This window comes from Rhynchophorus ferrugineus, unplaced genomic scaffold (assembly GCF_030347505.1).
Source record: "Rhynchophorus ferrugineus isolate W39M unplaced genomic scaffold, kcgeb_rfMv2 rfM1, whole genome shotgun sequence".
Taxonomy (NCBI): Eukaryota; Metazoa; Arthropoda; class Insecta; order Coleoptera; family Curculionidae; genus Rhynchophorus; species Rhynchophorus ferrugineus.
In genome coordinates this window covers 42,353,941-42,374,172 of record NW_027472580.1, presented here as the reverse complement: position 1 = coordinate 42,374,172, position 20,232 = coordinate 42,353,941, and the positions used below count along the sequence as shown (strand labels likewise).

General features: G+C 31.5%; 1 protein-coding gene across 1 annotated transcript; it reads right to left on the bottom strand.

Moving 5' to 3' along the window:
* Nucleotides 1-3,071: 3,071 nt before the first annotated feature.
* LOC143197589 (putative inorganic phosphate cotransporter) lies at nt 3,072-19,552 on the bottom strand. The gene is made up of 8 exons (XM_076406130.1): nt 19,397-19,552; nt 11,143-11,282; nt 6,791-7,103; nt 5,370-5,587; nt 5,170-5,319; nt 4,983-5,115; nt 3,312-3,559; nt 3,072-3,256 (listed from the first exon to the last, which is right to left on the bottom strand). The coding sequence occupies exons 1-8, from the start codon at nt 19,458-19,460 to the stop codon at nt 3,074-3,076; spliced, it is 1,449 nt and encodes a 482-aa protein (XP_076262245.1). The 5' UTR covers nt 19,461-19,552; the 3' UTR covers nt 3,072-3,073.
* Nucleotides 19,553-20,232: the final 680 nt, after the last annotated feature.

Here is a 20,232-nt window from a genome sequence, read left to right as displayed (position 1 = left end):
GGTGGAGAAGATACTAACAAGTCTATCGATAAAGGCTGCAATTAAGGAATAACTTGCAAAATATAAATTAACTTTTGAAGACAGCATATTTAAGAGTGAACTATTTAAAATTTTTACTCAGTAAATGCGAATGAAATGTTTACTTGTTTTATGTAATTAATTTTTTCATAAATTGTCGAGGAAAAATATACAGAATAGATGAGATGGTAAATTCAATTGTATTAGTACGGGATGTGGCAAAGATGTATTAGGATAAACACGCATGTCGATAATGATACAGTCTCAGGCACTGTCTGGATATGTGGAAATAAGCATTGTCTACTGTCTTTAGGCTGAATGAACTTTTTTTAGACACTTTGAGGAAAGAATAGACAAATAGTGGAATAGAAGAACGATTATTAGAACAGTTTAGTTATTTAACTGAATAATTACCCAGAAAGTGACAGTGATAGAAAGTAAATAGAACTTTTAGGCATAAAGGTTTTGTTTAATTAGGTGAAACCGAGGAAATATTTTGCGTGGTCTGAATGCTGGCGCTGAAATCACTTTTTTGATTGGTTCATTTGAATTTCCCTACAAAGGCATTTGAATGGTTAATATCTAAAACCCGATTGTTTGTTTCTATAGTTTGCTTATGACGCCATTTTTTTTTGTGTCTGAAATTGAGTTTTATATTTTTTTATACCTTAATTATAATCACTATAATTTCATTATAATATATTTTCATTCTCAAAAGCGTATATCATGTGTACGTGCGGAAATAAGAAAACCAGACGTCGTTTTCTTTGAAAGCAACAACCCTAGTTAGCTAGATTAAGGAAGTGTGTGACGTAACAGGTCATTTCAAAAGTCCGCGGATTACCATAGTAAAACAAATTTTTTTGGAAAAATTAGTTTTTGTTATTCAACATAATTCCCTTCAAGGGTGATACACTGATTATAGCGACCCTCCAACTTTTCGATACCCTTTTTTGTAGTACGATTTATCCTTTGCTTCAAAATCGGCCTCAGTTTCGGCGATCACCTCATCATTCGACAAAAATGTCTTCCTAACGAGCATTGTTTGGAGATCTGGCAACAGGAAATAGTCGGTGGGGGCCAGATCTGGACAATACGGTGGATAAGGAAGCAATTCGAAGCTCAATTCATGGATTTTTGCCATCGTTTTTACTGACTTGTAACACGGTGCATTCTCTTGGTGAAACAGCACTTTCTTTTTCTTCAAATGTGGCTGTTTTTCGGCGATTTCGTCCTTTAAACGGCCCAATAGTGCTATATAATAGTCCCTGTTTATTGGAGCGGGTTCATCGTGTGCAGTCCACTCGGATGACTGTCGATTGGAGTTCGGAGTGAAATGATGGAGCCATGTTTCATACATTGTCACATATCGACGCAAAAGGTCGGGTTTATTACGCTTGATCAGCTTCAAACATTGCTCAGAATTATCAACTCTTCGTTGTTTTTAGTCAAAAGTGAGCTCGCGCGGCATCCACTTTGTTCAGAGCTTTCTCATACCTAAATATTCGTGAATGATATGATGTACACGTTCAGTTAGTATATTTAGGGTGTTTACTATTTCATTCAATTTCAATTTACGGTCATTCATAATCATTTTGTTGATTTTTTGAATGTTTTCGTCAGTCACAACCTCTGTAACAACCACTGTGTTCACCGTCTGCAGTTCTCATTTCTAAACACATTCATTTTCTCACCACGTCTAAACTTAGCGTACCAATCCTTGATGGTGGATTTTCCTGGGGTAGTGGCCAGAAAGTCGGCATCAAGCCAAGTTTTTGCTTCAAGTGTATTTTTCCCTTAAAAACGCAGTATTTTATCAACAAGCGAAATTCCTTTTTATCCATTTTTTTTACAATAACAAAAGTTGCTTCACTCAAAATGCTATAATTCACAAACTAATGATCCGACAGCTGTCAAATTTATACAAGCATCTTTTGAGGGTTAGGGACTTATTGTTATTGGTGCTTAAATTTAAAAGCTTCACGAATAAAATATTTTCTTTAGAGGTCCTTGTAGTGGCAATTTAAACTAACCAATGAAATGCAATGAAATAACGTTCTCTGCGCCTTCCTGCTAAGACCACGCAAAACAATTGCTTTCAAAAACTCTATGCTTTGAGAGATTTCGTTATTTTAAATTCATTATTTTCTTACATTAGTATTTTGTTATCTTGACCTTACGAAAGTAAAAGTGCAGGTAAATATGACTCGATGTCGCTTACGTGAGCGTAGCTCATAAAATCATTGCTTTTGAGTGTAATTGATAAGGAGTTTATAAGAGGGTACGAAAGGGTGAGAGGCATTCAAAATTCCAATGAGATGTTGAAACAAATTCTTATTATCCGATTGATATAAAATTATTTGGGTAAGATGTTTCTATTAATATCAGATAAGTGTTGCTATTAAAATCAGATTGCAGCCAAGCTAGCTGCTAATACTCCAACGGATGTTGCATTAGATGAAATCCGAGAGAATTTAAACAACTACCAATTTGGAAAGACTAGATATCGTAAATATTCAATAAGTATTGAATTCCGCAGGTATAGTACAAAGCACGAAAGTGGCGCTGCAAGTGTTTGAGAATAGGTTAATGAAGTGAAAAATACAGGATCTGTGTTAAAAGACACAATCTCATTTTCTTTATACCTACTCCTTTAACAGAAGAAGTCCATCATATTCATTAAATGTTAAAACAATATATTACTAGATTTAAATAGCATTCCTTACTTGTACTGAATGAAAATATAAAGGGTTTTCCATCTACAATTTGTCACTACTTATATTATTGAGTAATTGTAAAGATAAATTGATACTTGTGTTTTTATATATTCACAAGTAAATTATATTTGTTATCTTACATATTGTTTTATTTTCTGTTTTTTCTAATATGTTTTTTTTAATTAAGTAAGTTTATATGTCTCTTCAAATGGACGCATAATTTGCTAGAACTGGCAATAACGCCTTTGTTAGTCCTTTGTCGTTAAACACCTCACCAAATGGGTGTGTGCATAAACAATATAAATAAGTGACTAAGGATAATGACATACAACGATATCTCAGAATTTATTTAATGATCCTTCAATACTCATTGCACTGAACCTTCGATCTACTTTATAATCAATGGTCGGCTCATTCCACTCTTGACGTTTGTCTGTTGCAAATACCCCGAAAAATATTGCTCCCACTATAGCAATACCTGCGGTGATGGAAAAAGCTAATCGCCACTGTTCAACATCATCCTGCAACAGAATTATTTCTAATATTTTTTCTTTTGACTATTTAGATATACCTAACTTGGTCTGTGATACACCACTGTGCTAATAGAGGCGCAAATAATGCAAAAGCATCTCCAATGGTGCTAGCAATACCCACGATAATGCCAGCAAACTTTGGTGAGATGTCATAAACGTTTATAGTACTTCCACCAGCTATGCAAGCAATCATGAAGATGCTCTCAAAGCACAATATAACAACCGCAATAGCAGCTTTATCGGATGGAACAAATGTTAACGAGACCAAGCAAAGGGCGTTACTTATACTACCTGAAAATAACAAAGAAGGCTTAAGTAATAATAAAAAACTATAATGATAAATTTATCAAATTCACGCTGTACCAATCTATCTTCATTTATTAAATATCTGTATGTATTCTGACCATACTTGAACAACGTTTTTCATTTTTCTGGCAACATGACCGTGTCGAAAACTCTTTTGCCTGGCCAACTTAAATAGCTATACTGTAATGATTCTAAATATTTTACTGTACCCTTTTTCGTTTCTATAGTTAATTTCAATCCACTGCTAATTTATCTGAAAGCCCTTTGAGTATGTGAACTGGATTTTTATACAATAAGTCTTGAAGTTCATTGTATTTAAAAATTTAGGTATTTTGGAAAATATTGCCCTTCATTCGTTCTTTGTCATTAATGTTAAAGTCGCCACTTTTAAATTCTTCAAGCTAAAACTTATTTCTGAAAATAAATAACACTATTTTGAGGATTCCATTGTTGATATCTGTACGTGCTGAATAATAATAATACCAAATGAAAAATTGTTTGTATAGAGAGATGCCAAAATCTTCGTATTTAATAGTTAGGTTAGTTTGTTTAATAGTTAATTAAATTGAAAAATATATATCTCTAATACACATACATACAAAAAATTAATTTTTATAATTTTTTTCCAGAATTTTTATAATTTTTTGCTGTTCTATTCTGCACCGTGGCAATCCATCTCAAAAAAATAAGCCAGTATGTTGTACAGCTTCCAAACTGTTTGCTTGTTGTATTATATTTATGAGAGAGCTTCCAGTTATGAACCTGTTGCTAAGACTGGGCATGTCACATATTTGCAGACTTGCGTACTATTGTCGTCCTACTTCACTCATCGTTAGTGCCAGCTTCATTGTTCTCATTTTGATAAAAGAGATTCTTATGCTGTGTGGAATAATGAGTATGTTCCTTAAGCTTCGCTCTGGATTTTTTAAAAATATTTTAATATTTTCTGTTGCTTATTGTGCCCTATAGTTGCTATATATTCAAGCTAATTTGATGATGGGTACATGTATACCATCATTTTGAACCCATTGCCTAAGTGAGCCACTTGAATACCCACTTCACCACATCTAACAATATTATTACATATAATGTAATAATGTAATAATATTATATTATTATATTATTATACATTTATATTATTACACCACTCAGTTATTTTGTTGTTTCAAAAGATTAAGATCCATGCATATAAATCTCGTTATTTTTGTGACGTGGCATTACAAATTCAAATTGAACTATATTAACATCAAAGGTCAATTTAGCGTCGATTAAAGTTAAGATAGTGAGTTAAGTGATTTTTTATGTGATTTTGCTACATTGGAATGCTTAGTCTAATATTGGCACGAATTTCATACTATTGTTCTAGTAGAGAGGAAAACATAATCCAATCTAATTATGATAAACTTACCGATCACATGAAATATCCTTCTTGAGTTAACTGTTGGCATAATTTTGCTTTTCACAGTATAATCTGATAGAAAAGCAAATATAACACCACTAAAAGCACCACATAAGGTAGGTATCGATCCAACTATGCCATTCTAAAATTTAGAAATTCAATTTATCAATTTTAGAAAGCTAAAACTGTAACCTACCGCTTGAATATCAAATTTCATGATTTTGTCCAGAAAAATTGATTTTTCTGATTGTACAAACGTCATGATAAAGCTGCCGCCAATCATAGCCACTATAATGGCCCATACGTGAATATTAAGCAATATTTTTAGCCATGGAGTAGGCAAATTCTGCAATGAAACATGAAATTTTAAATATAAACATTGAGATTGGGTATTACCGTTCCTGGCCTCTGACTTAATGAAGTTTGAATGTAGCGTTTTTCTTCTGGAGATATATATGGGTGGGTTTCAGCGCTTTGGTGGGCAAATAATATCCAGACTAATACATAAGCGAGATTCAGAATGCCAAACATATAAAATCCCCAAGGCCAACCTAGGGAGGACTTGGAGACAGTTCCCGCAACAATAGATGAAATCATTAAAGAAAAGGTCACACCTAGAACATCACAAACTGCGTTAGTATTTTACCTATATCTAGTCTCATATCACAAGTTTAACATATTTTATTTAGATAAATATGATTTTAAATTGTTTTCGTAAATTCAAGAGTTTATTGTTAATAATGATTTATTTGGAAATTATGACTCATTTATAATTCAAGAAGTACTAATTTACACTAATTTTACAACAAGCAATAATATTTGAGATTCTGATAAATCGTTTTCTTTTCTGGTTGATTCTAGTTATTCTGATCTTAAAAGTATTTAAAGTTATTATTTAAACCAAGTTTTATCAATAAGAATGTTTCAGCAGCATCATTGATTTTTTATTATTTGGTTATCCATTGAGTATATATTACAACTATTTTCTTTTATAACAATTTAAACTATGCAGTAATTTTTGTTTTAATAATAATATATTAATCAAGTCTAGTTTTAAAGTATCAAATCCAAACTTAAAAAAAATTAATGTATTTTACTTATTTTTACAATATTTTCTAGATATTTTGGTCTTTTTACTCTTTAATTAATCATATTTAAGCAATAGCATTTCATATTTCTTGGTAAACCAATTAACTGCCTTGAAGAGGCTCTTGGATGTTTGTGGTTGGCCTCATTTCTGATGAGCCATAAAGCTCAAATAATATTCTGAAGTTCTGTTAAAAAAATGACTACATTTTGTTGACTTGGAATCAAGAATTAAAGAATTATGATTATATTTGCTTGTATTAATGTAACAGACTATTCACTATCACCTGTTGTTGCTGTTGCTGACAAATGTTTGTATTTTATTGGTAGCTTCTATCATCAATTATAGTTGTTCTTACTCGCATTTATTGATATCACTTATATAAAACATGTAAAATATTGATATAAGACACTGCTTATAATACGTTTTGCTCTGAAGTAACTAGTGAATATATATGCACCTCTTTAGAATTCAATAAAGTAAATTTTTCCAACTTTTTAAAATGGTTTTTTCGAGGTTGCATAAAATTAATTTATAGTTAAGCAAGATAAAACCGTCTAAAAGCGCTATTTATCTAAATATTTTGAAAGTATTGCATTAAATTGGCCCTATAAAGAATGAAATGAAATTGTACATATAATCAACAATGGCGCTTTAAATAACTATAAGAAAGTTTTTTCTAAAAGATATTCATATTGAACTAGAATGATTACTGCTATGATGACTTTACCACAAGTTCCGATAAAACCAAGACGTGCTCGTTCTTCTGTTGGTATCCATGTACCATGAACGCATGCAGTCATGGGCATAAATATTCCTTGAGCTGCTCCTTGCGCTAATCGACAACATATTACTCCGGTTGAACCAGCTAACGAAGCAGCCAAAGGTATCAATGAGAAACTAATAGCGTTTAAAGCAAGGGCTCCGGCTACAAACCATTTGGGTCCGTACTCCTTTCCCATGTGGCCGGAAAATGATTGAAAGAACAAACCGCTCCATAGAATGGATGATATAATTACATTTACGTTATTCCAATCGTAATACTGAAATAAAAGGATTATATAAATATCTTAATTCTTAATTTATGAAATTAATTTTTAAGCATAACCGAATATGCAATAACCGAATTACCATTTACTAGTTATCGCCATGTGGTCGAAATCTCAAGAAATAACATTCGCTAACATTTTTTAAATTGTATTTCATTAAAATAATTTCCATTAACTTTCAATAATCAACAAACTATTAATAAGGGTAAATTACCACGCCACTGAACATTATAATAAAGTATCATAAGTAAGGTCATTTTCAGAACTATAATAACATTAGAGCATTAAATATAAGTATACACGATCTTTCTGTACTTTTATGTTATAAACATAAACATGAAATAATAAGTGAAGTAATACATGTTTTATATTGTAACAGAGTGAACAGAATATATGCAAAAATGAACTTTGAAATTGATAATTGATTTTCAATAATCAACAAAATATTAATTAATTTATTCTATTTGTCCTATGTGTTCCATCTATGCAAATTACGTTGTTCATTTTATATCCTGAATATTGTCGTAGCTCCATTTATGTATTTATATAATCCTTATCATTTATCCATATTTGTCATCTAAAATATATATTACAAAAACAATAAATAAACCAGGATGATTAAAAGAATAATTTCTTTACCTAAATATAAAATAAAATTGTATTATTCTTTGCTTATTTATTTCAATCTTCGATCTCGCTCTTGCAGATTGCTCATCTATGGTTTGTATTCTAGGGCTTTCGTATGTCTGTTGCTTTCTACTTGACTTACGTCCCATGTGCCACAATTGAAATTGCATAATGCTATTTTATAACTGTTAATATTCTATGCAATATTAATTTTTACTCTTGATTAACATATTAACGAATTTAATGAATCCTGAAATAAATCAGAAGTCAATACTACTAAAATTTACAGAAAAATCTTAACAACCTTTACACTAACCTGTAATACAATGATATACTATGGCTCCAGAACCATATCAATTAATGACAATTCTTAAGCAAGAACAATTTTTGTTTTTTTTCCTCACCAGACATCAAATTAAAACAAAATTGTGATTTCAAAAATCTAAATATATTGTAAGCAAGAGAAACAGACGATTCTTGTTATTCTCGAATCGTGTAAATCAGTAAATCTGTTGAAAATGTTGGCATGATATCTTCACAATGTCGGGATTTTCTTTCACACCTGCATATATCTTCCGATACAGCGGGCGCATTAATTTGGCCATACTGTTCTTAATCGTTTTTTATTCAAACTTGCCATAATTCTTTAGGAATTATAACAATACGGGAATAACCGAAAATAACACAAAACACTGCCTAAAATTAATTATCTCCGTTTAATAATGTTTTAATCACTCACTTTCTGTTTTAATATTGTTTTAAATGTAAAAAAAACAAACATTTACTTAATTTCAATAAATACTATCTCTTATTTTATTTTACAAACTTAAAAACACCTGTATACCTAATGAGATTCGATCCTAGTACGTTATTGTCGGCCAGCTAATGGCTTAGCCTACACGGCTATCCACCTGATTTGTTTATACGTTTTGTCACCCATCTGACTGCTATTCAAGGTTGCTTGAATTAGGCGTTTTCGCATTATTGGAATATATTTATTTGTAGCGCATATTACACAAGTATATTAGGCCTAAAACTTCTTCCCCGATATAAACTTTAACCGTGTCATATTTTCACCCCGTTTTCTTCAAAAAAGCAGGAAAAGTTTTCGCTAAGCCGATTAATATATAGATTTCGCCAATTATTAACTTAATTTTTGGTTTGCTATTCAGTTTAGATTCATCTTAAATTGGTTTGATGTAATTTCAAGTGATCAGAACACTGAAAGTCCTGTTACGTGAATCACATAACCGATCAGAAGAGCAGATTTTACTTTCGCAATCAGCACATTTTGAACATTCAGCTCTGCATTTTATATGAATTCCTTCAAGGAAATACGCCTGTGAAGCATTGGAAATAATTGGAAATGTGCTTTATCAAAAAATTTAAATTAATATTTGTTAGTACAACCATCTTGGAAATGATAGTTAAGTATCATACGATTGTTTCCAAATTTCACTAAATTGAAATTAAAAAATTTGTAGAATAGGTTGGTTAAACACAGCTTAGCTCAATATTTGAAGATGTGCATTTCGGCTCTGATTATCCTTTTTAAAACAATCTGAATAGTTAATAAATAAAACGGTTGGGTCTCTTTTCTCACAGATAAGAACATTCAGTGTCGTTTTGTATCATCGTTCAACCAGTCGCTTTTTCTTTCCGTAAAATAAAAGATTTTTTTAAAGTAAATTATTAGTTTTTTTAAACCCTTCCACATTTCATAACAGGCACAGTCGTTAGGATTCTGGGGAGATCATAGGGCTGTTCACTTTTGAGTTCATTCCATTAACCTAAATCTAATTAATTATCAAGAAAAAAAGACTGACGTCGGATTGACAATCGTTCTGTAGTTATTCCATGTATTCCGTGGCGTAGATAAATAGAGTTCAGGTTATAACTATTGAAGCTGAAGCTATAAGGTCACAAGAGGTGGATTGAGGGCACTCAAAGACCCGTAGCCATCAACTATTCCAAGCAAGAAACATTGAAGCTTCGGAAAACACTCCTAGACCGTGGATTTATGCCCACCATATTCATTACAGCTCAACTACCGAAGACGGATTTGAGCAGAAACAGTGCAATTTCGAAGGACTTCAATGACAAACTGGCGAACGAAGGTGTTCAGGATGTCAGAGAAATAAATTAGAAACATTGTTGAATATATTTATAAAATTGTTATATTTATTTCCCAAAATACCGTTTTTATAACATCTGCAATATCTTTTAATACCAATCATCAATCATGTTTTTATAGCTTTTTGACCGTATTCTGGATCTCTCTGATGGAATATTTTATTGCCACTGCCTAGCCTCTAGCTTACTTGGAAAAGGAAAAAACCATTATAAGTCGACTATTGGTTCCAAGAAAAGGAGATTGTCAAGTACAGTATAGTTTCGAAGTGGGTGTGATATACACCCCACATTAAATAGTATTCATGAAAATATTCACGACTAGTTATTAGTCAAGTTTGTAAAATTAGATCGATCCGTATAATCGAAGATTGTTCGGGTATTTTCTAGTGCTGCATTGTATTGTAACTGTATACATAAATAATTAAGAAACAGTTTACTTCTATTTAAAGAAAGATACCCAGGAACTAATTGATGTCAGTTTCGTGAATCACTGATATCTGTGACAATAATTTAATTTTGACCCTATTGAACCAGCGTTCCGGAAATTATTTATGAATTAAACAAGTAAGTAATTCAACATGGTACTTCGAGTCGGATAGAAGTAGCAGATGAAATCAACAGAAGGTCTATCCAATCGATACTCAAAAACAATTTTTATAACAACCATAAGCTCTCCAGATGGAATAACACCTGTTATTAAATATATCCCTGTGGCTATTTCTTTAGGAGGTATGTAATACGCCAATGATTATTACTGGCACGGCCGTCTGTTTAATGGTTTAATACTTAATGACGAGAAGAACAAAGTATTAACTACTGACGGATCGTCCGTTATTGTAAATTTCAACGGCATCCAGTTAGGTCAAGTGTAGGAGTTCAAGTAATTGGGATCAGTAACATATAAGAAGCAAATATTTCGAGAGGCACAGGATCTTGCAGGAACTTTCTCTTCTAAAAAAGAATGCGTACGGAAGAGAGAAAATGTTGCAATCAACGCTAAATGAATTTGTCACAAACATTTGTGGTGAATTCAAGCTTTTTAAAAATATTTTATTTTAAGGTATTTTTTTAATATTCATTCATCATTTGCAATCTTCAGTATTTCACTATTTTTCTGACTACTTCGCGTTAGGCGAGTTGTACCTGTTATGCGGCATCGCATTTAACTGACTTTGCCATGGTATCTTTGCGCATTTTGCATGGCTTTGCCAAGACTATCCAAAATATATAATAAAAAGGTTTCTAATACCAAATATTTTGGTAGAGTACTTACCGGTACATCTGGATTTACTGAAGAGCCCTCCTTTACCATAGCAACAATTAGGACAGAAAACATGGACTTAGTTGACATCATTATGCCCATTGCCAAGGCACTGAGTATCAGTTGTACATGTCTTGCTCCAAAAAATGGACCTGTTAAAAACATTTATATAAGTTATATAATTATAGTTATATAATTATAGTTATATAATTAAACTCCTACACTTCTTCTACATCGTTTTCTTCTTTAATTGATTTTCAATATTCATTAACTTCATTAACTAAAATAGTGATGTCTTTGTTTTTCAGTTTTGCTATTCGTTTGCCCATGCGTATTAAGCGTTAAGAAAACTCCATAAATATTCCTAATTAGAAAATATTGTTTGACTGATATATTGACATTTTTGTTAGAGGATGTTTTACTATATTGTCTCAAGAAAAAATACATTTCTTGAAGATTTTAAAAACCTTCGAATTGTTTTTAAAATGTTTAGAGAATATTAACATTTTTGTAGGCGATATATTAGTATTTTTATTTTATTTTATTTATTTATTTTTTTTTTTTTCTTAGTTCAGTTCCAACCTTCGTAGGGTGAAGACGTATTTTCAATACGGTCCAAGCTATAAAAAGATACCTTTCTTTAAAAAAACCAGTATTTTATTACGGTTATTTAATTGAGTGTTAAAAACGCATAACAGATGCGGCTATCCGTCTCTCAGTGGACCTAAAGTGTAGTGAATACGTGTTTACGTGACCAGACAAAAGGACTGCATCTCATTTTTATTAGTGTTTAAAATTATTTCATCTTATTTTACAACAGTCCTTTTGAAATTCATTTATAGTATTTATAGTAAAAAACTAGTGCTAAAATAACTAAATTAAATAAAATATTAAAAATTAAAAAATGGCAAACCATAGCGATTCAACCAAATCACCTGCACACTTTGATATAAGATTAGAACAAACAGCAATAACGCAAACTCCACCATCAGAATGGACTACAGTCATTAACAAAAAACGATTGAGAAGTCCAGAAGAAGAAATCGCGAGGAAACAAACAAGAATCAGTGACTATTGGTTGCAGAAACCGATAGAGACAAAAAACAGTTTTAGCAACCTGTCGGAAGAAATTGAAGAGAACATACAACCAAGCCCTGAAAAAGTTGTTCCCAAACCACCACCAATAACAGTCTATAAGGTAGGAATAATAAGAAACATCCATGACTTATTGAAAACCATTACTACGAACTACACAATTAAAACAGTGAGCTATGAAACAATTAAAATCCAATTGTTCGAAGCGGATCACTTTAAAGTTCTTATAAAAGAATTAGATGAAAGAAACACCCAATACCATACATTCAGGCCAAAATCCGAGAGAACATTTAAATTCGTATTAAAAGGATTACATCACGGGACGGACTTTAACACCATCAAGGTAGCACTAGCTGAAAAAGGCCACGAGGTCGTAAATATTCACAATATACGACACCACACGACAAAAAAACCTCTGCCTATGTTTTATATAGACATAAAACCTAATGGAAATAATAAGGCGGTGTATGAAATCGCCAAATTGGAAAATAATATTATTAAATGCGAACCACCACATATAAAAAGAATTATACCACAATGCACAAGGTGTCAAGCGCACGGGCACACAAAGACTTACTGTCGCAAATCATATAGATGCGTAAAATGTGCAGGAGAACATAAGACAGGAGATTGTACTCGTAAAGTTCGCGATGAAAAAGTGAAATGTGTTAACTGTAACGGAAATCATCCAGCGAACTACAAGGGTTGCACAGTTCACAAGCAACTACAGCAGAAACTCTATCCTGCCTTAAGGGAAAAAAGGCATCAACAAAAACAATCCACTACTGCCAATCTACCCACCAGAACAAGTCAACCAGACATAACTTATGCCCAAATAGTTGAAAATGGGTCAGCACAAAAACGAGACACAATATCTCAACCTACTGAAACTAGCAACATCTCAAGATTAGAAAATATGATGGCCAAACTAATGGATCAAATGAGTACGATGCTTGGTCTACTCACAACCGTCGTAAGCAAACTTACCTAACAGGCCTAATGCCTGAAACCAATAGCTACAAAATCGCCGTCTGGAATGCCAATGGGCTCCAACAACACGCCAGGGAACTAAAAATGTTCGTAATTGAACAAAATATTGACGTTATGATGGTTTTCGAAACACACTTTACGGACAAAAATTATTTGAAAGTACCTAAATATAAGCTTTATCATACAAATCACCCTGATGATAAAGCACATGGAGGTACAGCCATAATAATTCGAGATGATATAAAGCATTTCGAAAAAGAAAAATTCCGCAAAGACTACCTGCAAGCCACCAGTATAACCATAGAGGAAGCCCATGGACCATTAACAATTTCTGCGATTTATTGCCCACCCAAACATAACAACAAGGCAGAACAATTTCAAGAATTCTTCAGTATGCTAGGTAATAGATTTATAGCAGGAGGAGATTATAATGCAAAACATTTAATGTGGGGTTCAAGAATAATAAGCTCAAAAGGTAGAGAACTGCTCAAAGCCATAAGGATAGATAACTTACAACATATCTCTACTGGTGAACCAACATATTGGCCTTCCGACAGAAATAAAAAACCAGATAAAATAGATTTCTGTATTACAAAAAATATTGATCCAAAAAAGTGTCAGGCAGAATCATGTTTGGACCTGTCTTCTGATCATTCACCAATAATAGTAACAATTTCTTCAAAAATTACCATCAAAGATAAACCCCCTTTTCTGTACAATAATAGAACTAACTGGCCCTCATTTAGAGAAAACTTAGACCAAAATATCTCTCTAAACTTACCGTTACAAACTGAAATGGATATAGAAATAGCAGCAATAAATCTTACAAAAAATATACAGGAGGCAGCATATTCCGCGACTCCCAACAGTGAAACATTTCCAAGAAAAAATACACATATATCATGTACAATACAGAAAAAGATAGCAGAAAAAAGAAAGTTACGATGAAATTGGCAACAGCAAAGGACTGAAGAGAATAAAAGAAAATTTAATAGGGCCATAAAAGAGCTGAGAGATCTAATCCAAATCGAACAGAACCAAGGCATTCAAGAATACCTAGAAAACTTGACATCAACTGAGGCTACAGACTATTCGTTGTGGAAAGCAACAAAAAAGCTTAGGAGATCCCAGCAGCATAATCCACCTATTAAAACAAGCGAAAATAATTGGGCGAGAAGCAATAAAGAGAAGGCCGACATTTTCTCAAAACACTTAAAAAATGTTTTTAAACCTTTCCAGTCTCAGCTACATAAAGATGACGAAAATAAAATTACTAGCTTTCTAGATTCGCCATTTCAAATGGATTTACCGCACGAGAAATTAACGGTCAAAAAAGTTAAACATACAATAATGAGAGAGATTAATATTAAAAAAGCTCCTGGTTATGACTTAATTACTGGCAAAATTTTAAAAGAACTATCAGAAAAGGCTATAAAACTATTAACATATATATTTAATGCTATGCTACGAATTAATTACTTCCCTAGTATCTGGAAAGTAGCTAAAATATTAATGATACTTAAACCAGGAAAAATACCAGAAGATGTGACCTCCTACCGACCTATACGTTTATTACCAATAATCTCGAAAGTTTTCGAGAAATTATACATAAAAAAACTAAACTATATAATAGAAAAAAGAAAAATTATTCCAGAACATCAGTTTGGCTTCCGCAATAAGCATGGGACTATAGAACAAGTGCATAGACTTGTAAACCAAATAAACGCTGACCTAAATGCCAAAAGATATTGTTCGGCTGCTTTCCTAGACATATCTCAGGCTTTTGACAAAGTATGGCATACGGGCTTGCAGGTTAAACTAAAAAAACTTCTCCCTCGTCCGGACTATCAGCTACTAAAATCGTATCTCACTGACAGACATTTTATTGTAAATCAAGGCGATGAACATACCGAATTAAATCCCATATATTCAGGAGTTCCGCAAGGTAGTGTACTGGGTCCAGTACTGTATCTTCTGTATACGGCTGATCTGCCCACCACAAAAATAACTACTGTGGCAACATATGCAGATGATACAGCAATTTTAGCCCAATCCCATGAAGATCCAGTCACAGCATCAATAAACCTACAAACCCACCTGGAGCAAATACAATTATGGTTGACAAGACATGGCGCATTAAAGCCAATGAATCAAAATCCACGCATATAACGTTTACCCTGCGTAGAAGAACATGTCCACCAGTAAATATCAATCATCGTCAATTCCCCCAAGCAGAGCATGTTAATCTTGGTATGCATTTAGATCGACGCCTAACCTGGAAGAAGCACATACTCTCTAAACGTAAACAACTAGGACTAAAATTATATCAAATGTATTGACTCATTGGGCGCAAATCCAAGTTATCATTAGATAACAAGGTATTGCTGTATGAGTTTATACTCAAGCCCATTTGGACATATGGAATTCAACTATGGGGTACCGCTAGCAAATCTAATATATCCATCATTCAACGGTTCCAAAATAACGTGTTGCGTGCCATTGTTGATGCTCCGTACTATATTTCAAATAAAGTGATACAACGCGATATTCCTCTAGAACCTATAACGAGTGTAATCCAACGTGTTTGTGTGAAGTACTTCGAAAGAGTGTCAGTGCATTCCAATGTACTCGCTAGTCAGCTAAATATGCGACGTGATAGTGAAGTGCGTAGACTAAAACGTTTAACACCACCTGATCTGATTACTGGACATATGTAGAGTTTAGAATAAGCATTAGAATAAGACTAATTAATTAAGATAATATTTTATACAGAAGATTGCTTAATGAAGTAATTTTCTACATGCCATGTATATATAATATAAACAGAAGAAATACTTATTGCCAATAGGGCAGATTGTGGACTCACGAAGAGTAATAATAAAAAAAAAAATTTTTTTTCTTAAATATATTATTTTATATCATGTAAAAATTGATATTTTTCAATATTTCAATATTGATTTTATCAATATCCCTACCATAAAATTGAATTATTCCAAATACGATCTTTTAATAGAAATTCTAATTAATCGTCTTCAAGGTAATATTAAAAATATAATTATTTGATACACAATCAGGGAACAAATTCAAAGAAAAAATGTAAACACAAGTTGAAATAGTTTGATATGTTTCTAAAATGCGAAAATCTTTCTTATAAAGCCAACAGTTAGCCATGGTGAATTTAGCGTCTAGCTATGAAGATAGTATTTATTGATATTTATAATAGATAGATTGATAGTTCTATTGTAAAGTATATATTGTGAAGACTAATAGTATTTACTGAAGAGTAGACATTCACCTTGAGCGCCAGCTAGCTAATTATGAGATACTGAAGTGCTCCATTTTTACAAGTATATTTATTGATTAGATGCTGTTAATAAGACCGCTTGATCAAAGCTGAAGGGATGTTTATGCAAATATTTACAATGCTCCCTCCTATAATATATATTTTAAAACATTATAGCGACAATATTTGATCCATAAAAGTATTTTCTTCACCATTACTCCTCAGAATTTTACTTTGAAATGTTTGTAGTTTATTTTAACTTAATAATTTATTTATATAACCATATTTTACTACATTTCATCATTATTTATCACATAATTAACAATTATCACAATCATTGTTGTCTATAATGTTAATATGAGGGATTTTATCTCTCTCCAGTTAGTTTATTTATCTATATATTTTTGTAATAATGAACTAAATTTATTATTAGTTTATTACATTAGCTGTTTATACAGGGAGTACGAAAATATACTTAATATTTGAAAATTTGTGGAATTAAAAAAAAAAGCTGAATAGAATTCTTGCCGAAATAATATCGTTGAACACAACTTCTTCGAAAGTGAGGTAAGGTGATGATGAAGCATATGCCGACATTATTTGACTTTTTATAATTACTACACTCTTTTTACTTACCATTATATCATTAAGATTTATGTAGAAAAAATATATTATTATGGTTGCATGTAGATATTGTGAACAGTGTTTATTATTTCGAAGGAGAACATGTGAAATGTCTCAAAAGTGGTTTATATTTACTAGATTGATTAAAAAAAGTAAAATTGAAATAAAAAATCCTAGTAAAAATACTTATTAATTATTAAAGAACATAGTTTGCTTTTAGTGTATCTTACTCGCGGCGATTTTGCATTTCTAAGTGCCGATGTGTCGAAAACAAAGCGTCGGAAAGTTTTCAAAAGCGTTCTTGGTATACTAAGTTAAGCGTTTAATTGCTATTTTGAGGCTTTAATACTTTCATCAATTAAAGTTTGTAGGGCTACAACTTTAACATTTTTCGTGCCCTTAAGTGTCTTAGTAATCATTTTGTTAATAATGTTGTATTAAGTAATTTATTCTTATATTACCAAAACTTTGTGAGACATAATAAAAACATACGTGTCAAAATATGCTGTCAAACAAATCAAACTACAATACTGAATAATGAATCGCATTTTATTTGATAATTATTATCTCAAGGTAGAGTGCTTATTTGTTATTTTATAACGAAAACAATAGAAGATTCGGCAACTTAAGTATCATGATATAAGTATAATTTAAAAACATTTTAATTATGTTTAGAGAAAATCGAAACAAAGATAGCATAACTAGAAAAATGTAGCTGATTTTTAAATATTTTAATAAAATACTTCACATTAAGTTTCAACGTAGGGTGAGATATGGAGTGTACATAATTTAATACAACGTATTTTTTGAGGCTTTATTAAAAACAAAATGGTAATGAATATATAGTACAATGTTAATTAAAGCATTTTTTATCTTTCAGATAGCATACTCATGCTGGGTAGAAAAATTTTATAATTGTTTATATTATAATAAAATTAATGGTTTGATTGTTCAATTACGCGTCTTCAATTACTTATATCTTTAAATCTTTTGCAACAACTGTCTTCGTATATCATCTGCAGATTTGCTTAAACTAAGCTAGTAACAAAAATTCTGTGAATGACGCCTCTTTGACATTGACAGAAAGTTAAATATCTGAAGGCTGTGCGATTGAAAGGTATCCAATTTTAGTGTAGGACCTTTCAAATTACTCAGTATCTATAGAAATCTGTTGATTCACCTTTAGTACCGTAATGCGCTAGCAATAGATCAAAACTTCATTTCAGTGTAATTATATGTGCATCGTTCAAACACTATAAAGTAAAACTGGGCTTACCGCCATATTCCTTAATTCAAGAATCAGAGAAAAACAAGAAAATGTCCTATCTATCCTTGTACCGTATTTATTCTAACTGACTAAAGTGACGCCTATGAATTAGGCTTCTTTGGACATTGTATGTACAATGTATAGTTAATTTAGGAAAATATTTCCAGGATATTTTATTTTTAAACCAATATAGCTGTTAGTCTTTGTTTTATTATATTTTAGACTCTCATTTTTGTATTTTAAGGTTTATTTGGACTAGATATACTATTTAACGTGGACGATATTACTACTATCGATTGGCTAAGGACCAAATTATAGACCAGCCTGTAAGACATGATGGGATTCGAGTTTTTCGCAGCAGTAGGAGGAATGATCTGTGGCCTTGACTGGACTGCATTCAAGCCGGATCAGAGTAGTGTTACACAGTGTTTATAACATTATGGAGCAATTGTTTGTTGGTGTTTCGTTTTTGTTCACTAAATTATTATTTTAAGTAACTTTTACAACTTTTAAGTACCTATATTGTTCTCTTACTGGATGTACATCAATAAGCAACATCAGTTATGCTTCTAGTAATAATACGGATATGCATCAACTTAGATAACGATGTAACGTTAAACAATATGGAACATAATAAATATGTGATGTGTCAAACACAAAAATAGGTAAACATGTAGGATTGTATAGCATATAGAGGAATTTTAAAGCTAGATGCTTCTGGTAAGGTAAAAATCAAAAAAGCATTCCTTATAATTATTAGATAGCATCAATTCTTGACCTTAGGATAGTGTTCTTGAGACGGATCAAACGACAAACAAAAACCAGTTCATATACAATATAAGTAATGAATCCATTTTAACATTTCTTTATTAAATGTTTAAATATTACTATTTTTACTACTTTATCTAAGAACTATATTATTAATATATTAAATATATATATATATATATATATATATATATATATATATATATATTATGTATAAATTAAAAGTAAAATATAAATACCTTTATCTCCAGTATAGTGAATACCATCTAGTCCTGGTCCTTTTTCCTGTACTGTTGCAGTCATTTTTTATATTATATTTGTCAATTTCTTTATAAATCTCAACCTCAATGTTGTGGAGCAAACACTGGCACTGAATGAATTTCCATACGTAAAGCATTATCTTCGAAAACGCTATCACCGCCTAATTAGGGTTATAGAATAATGGAATGCCACTTGAATTTGTTTTTAACGTTGTAATTATAATCAAAATTTGTATTTTATTGAAAAGTAAAATATGTATTGATTTAAACATGGGGTGGCTTGAAAAAAATTATATGTATTAATTTAATGCGTTATACCAAAGTGATGATTTTGAAAAGAAAGTTCTAAAATGAACTGATTTGGAAGTTGTAAATACAATAGAAATGTTTTGGCAGCATATGTAGGACATCTCTCATTCTAAAGAAGCTGTCTAGATTATTTGTAGCTGGATTCAATTCAAGCCCTCGTATTCTCCGTCGTTCTTATTTAACAATCTCTAGCTCTGACTTTTGATGTTGAGTTGATTAGTATTTTAAGCATATTATGTTTCATTTTGTCCATTTATATCACCGTTGGGTTACTTATTTCCTTGGTATTCGTTCCTGTTAATTTTTTCTGATTTCAACATTTTTCCACCTTCTAATTTTTATTTTCACCATGGTTGGGGTCATCAGTATGGTTCATTAATTTTCTACTTTCCTGAGTCTTTGGATCTTTCTCCCTTCTTATTTGTCTCTTAATAATAAATAATGTTTGTAATTAATAAATGTTCAACATTGAGGTTTATTTATAGTAAAAAGTATACTATGCAATA

Bases quoted from the DNA above. Each gene is read 5' to 3' on its own strand.
- LOC143197589 (XM_076406130.1), bottom strand. From the start codon at position 19,460: ATGACTGCAACAGTACAGGAAAAAGGACCAGGACTAGATGGTATTCAC. The intron at 5,588-6,790 runs GTAAAGTCATCA...GTGATGTTCTAG, and splicing joins TGGTTTTATCGGAACTTGTG to GTGTGACCTTTTCTTTAATG. The intron at 5,116-5,169 runs GTAGGTTACAGT...TCTAAATTTTAG, and splicing joins TGAAATTTGATATTCAAGCG to AATGGCATAGTTGGATCGAT.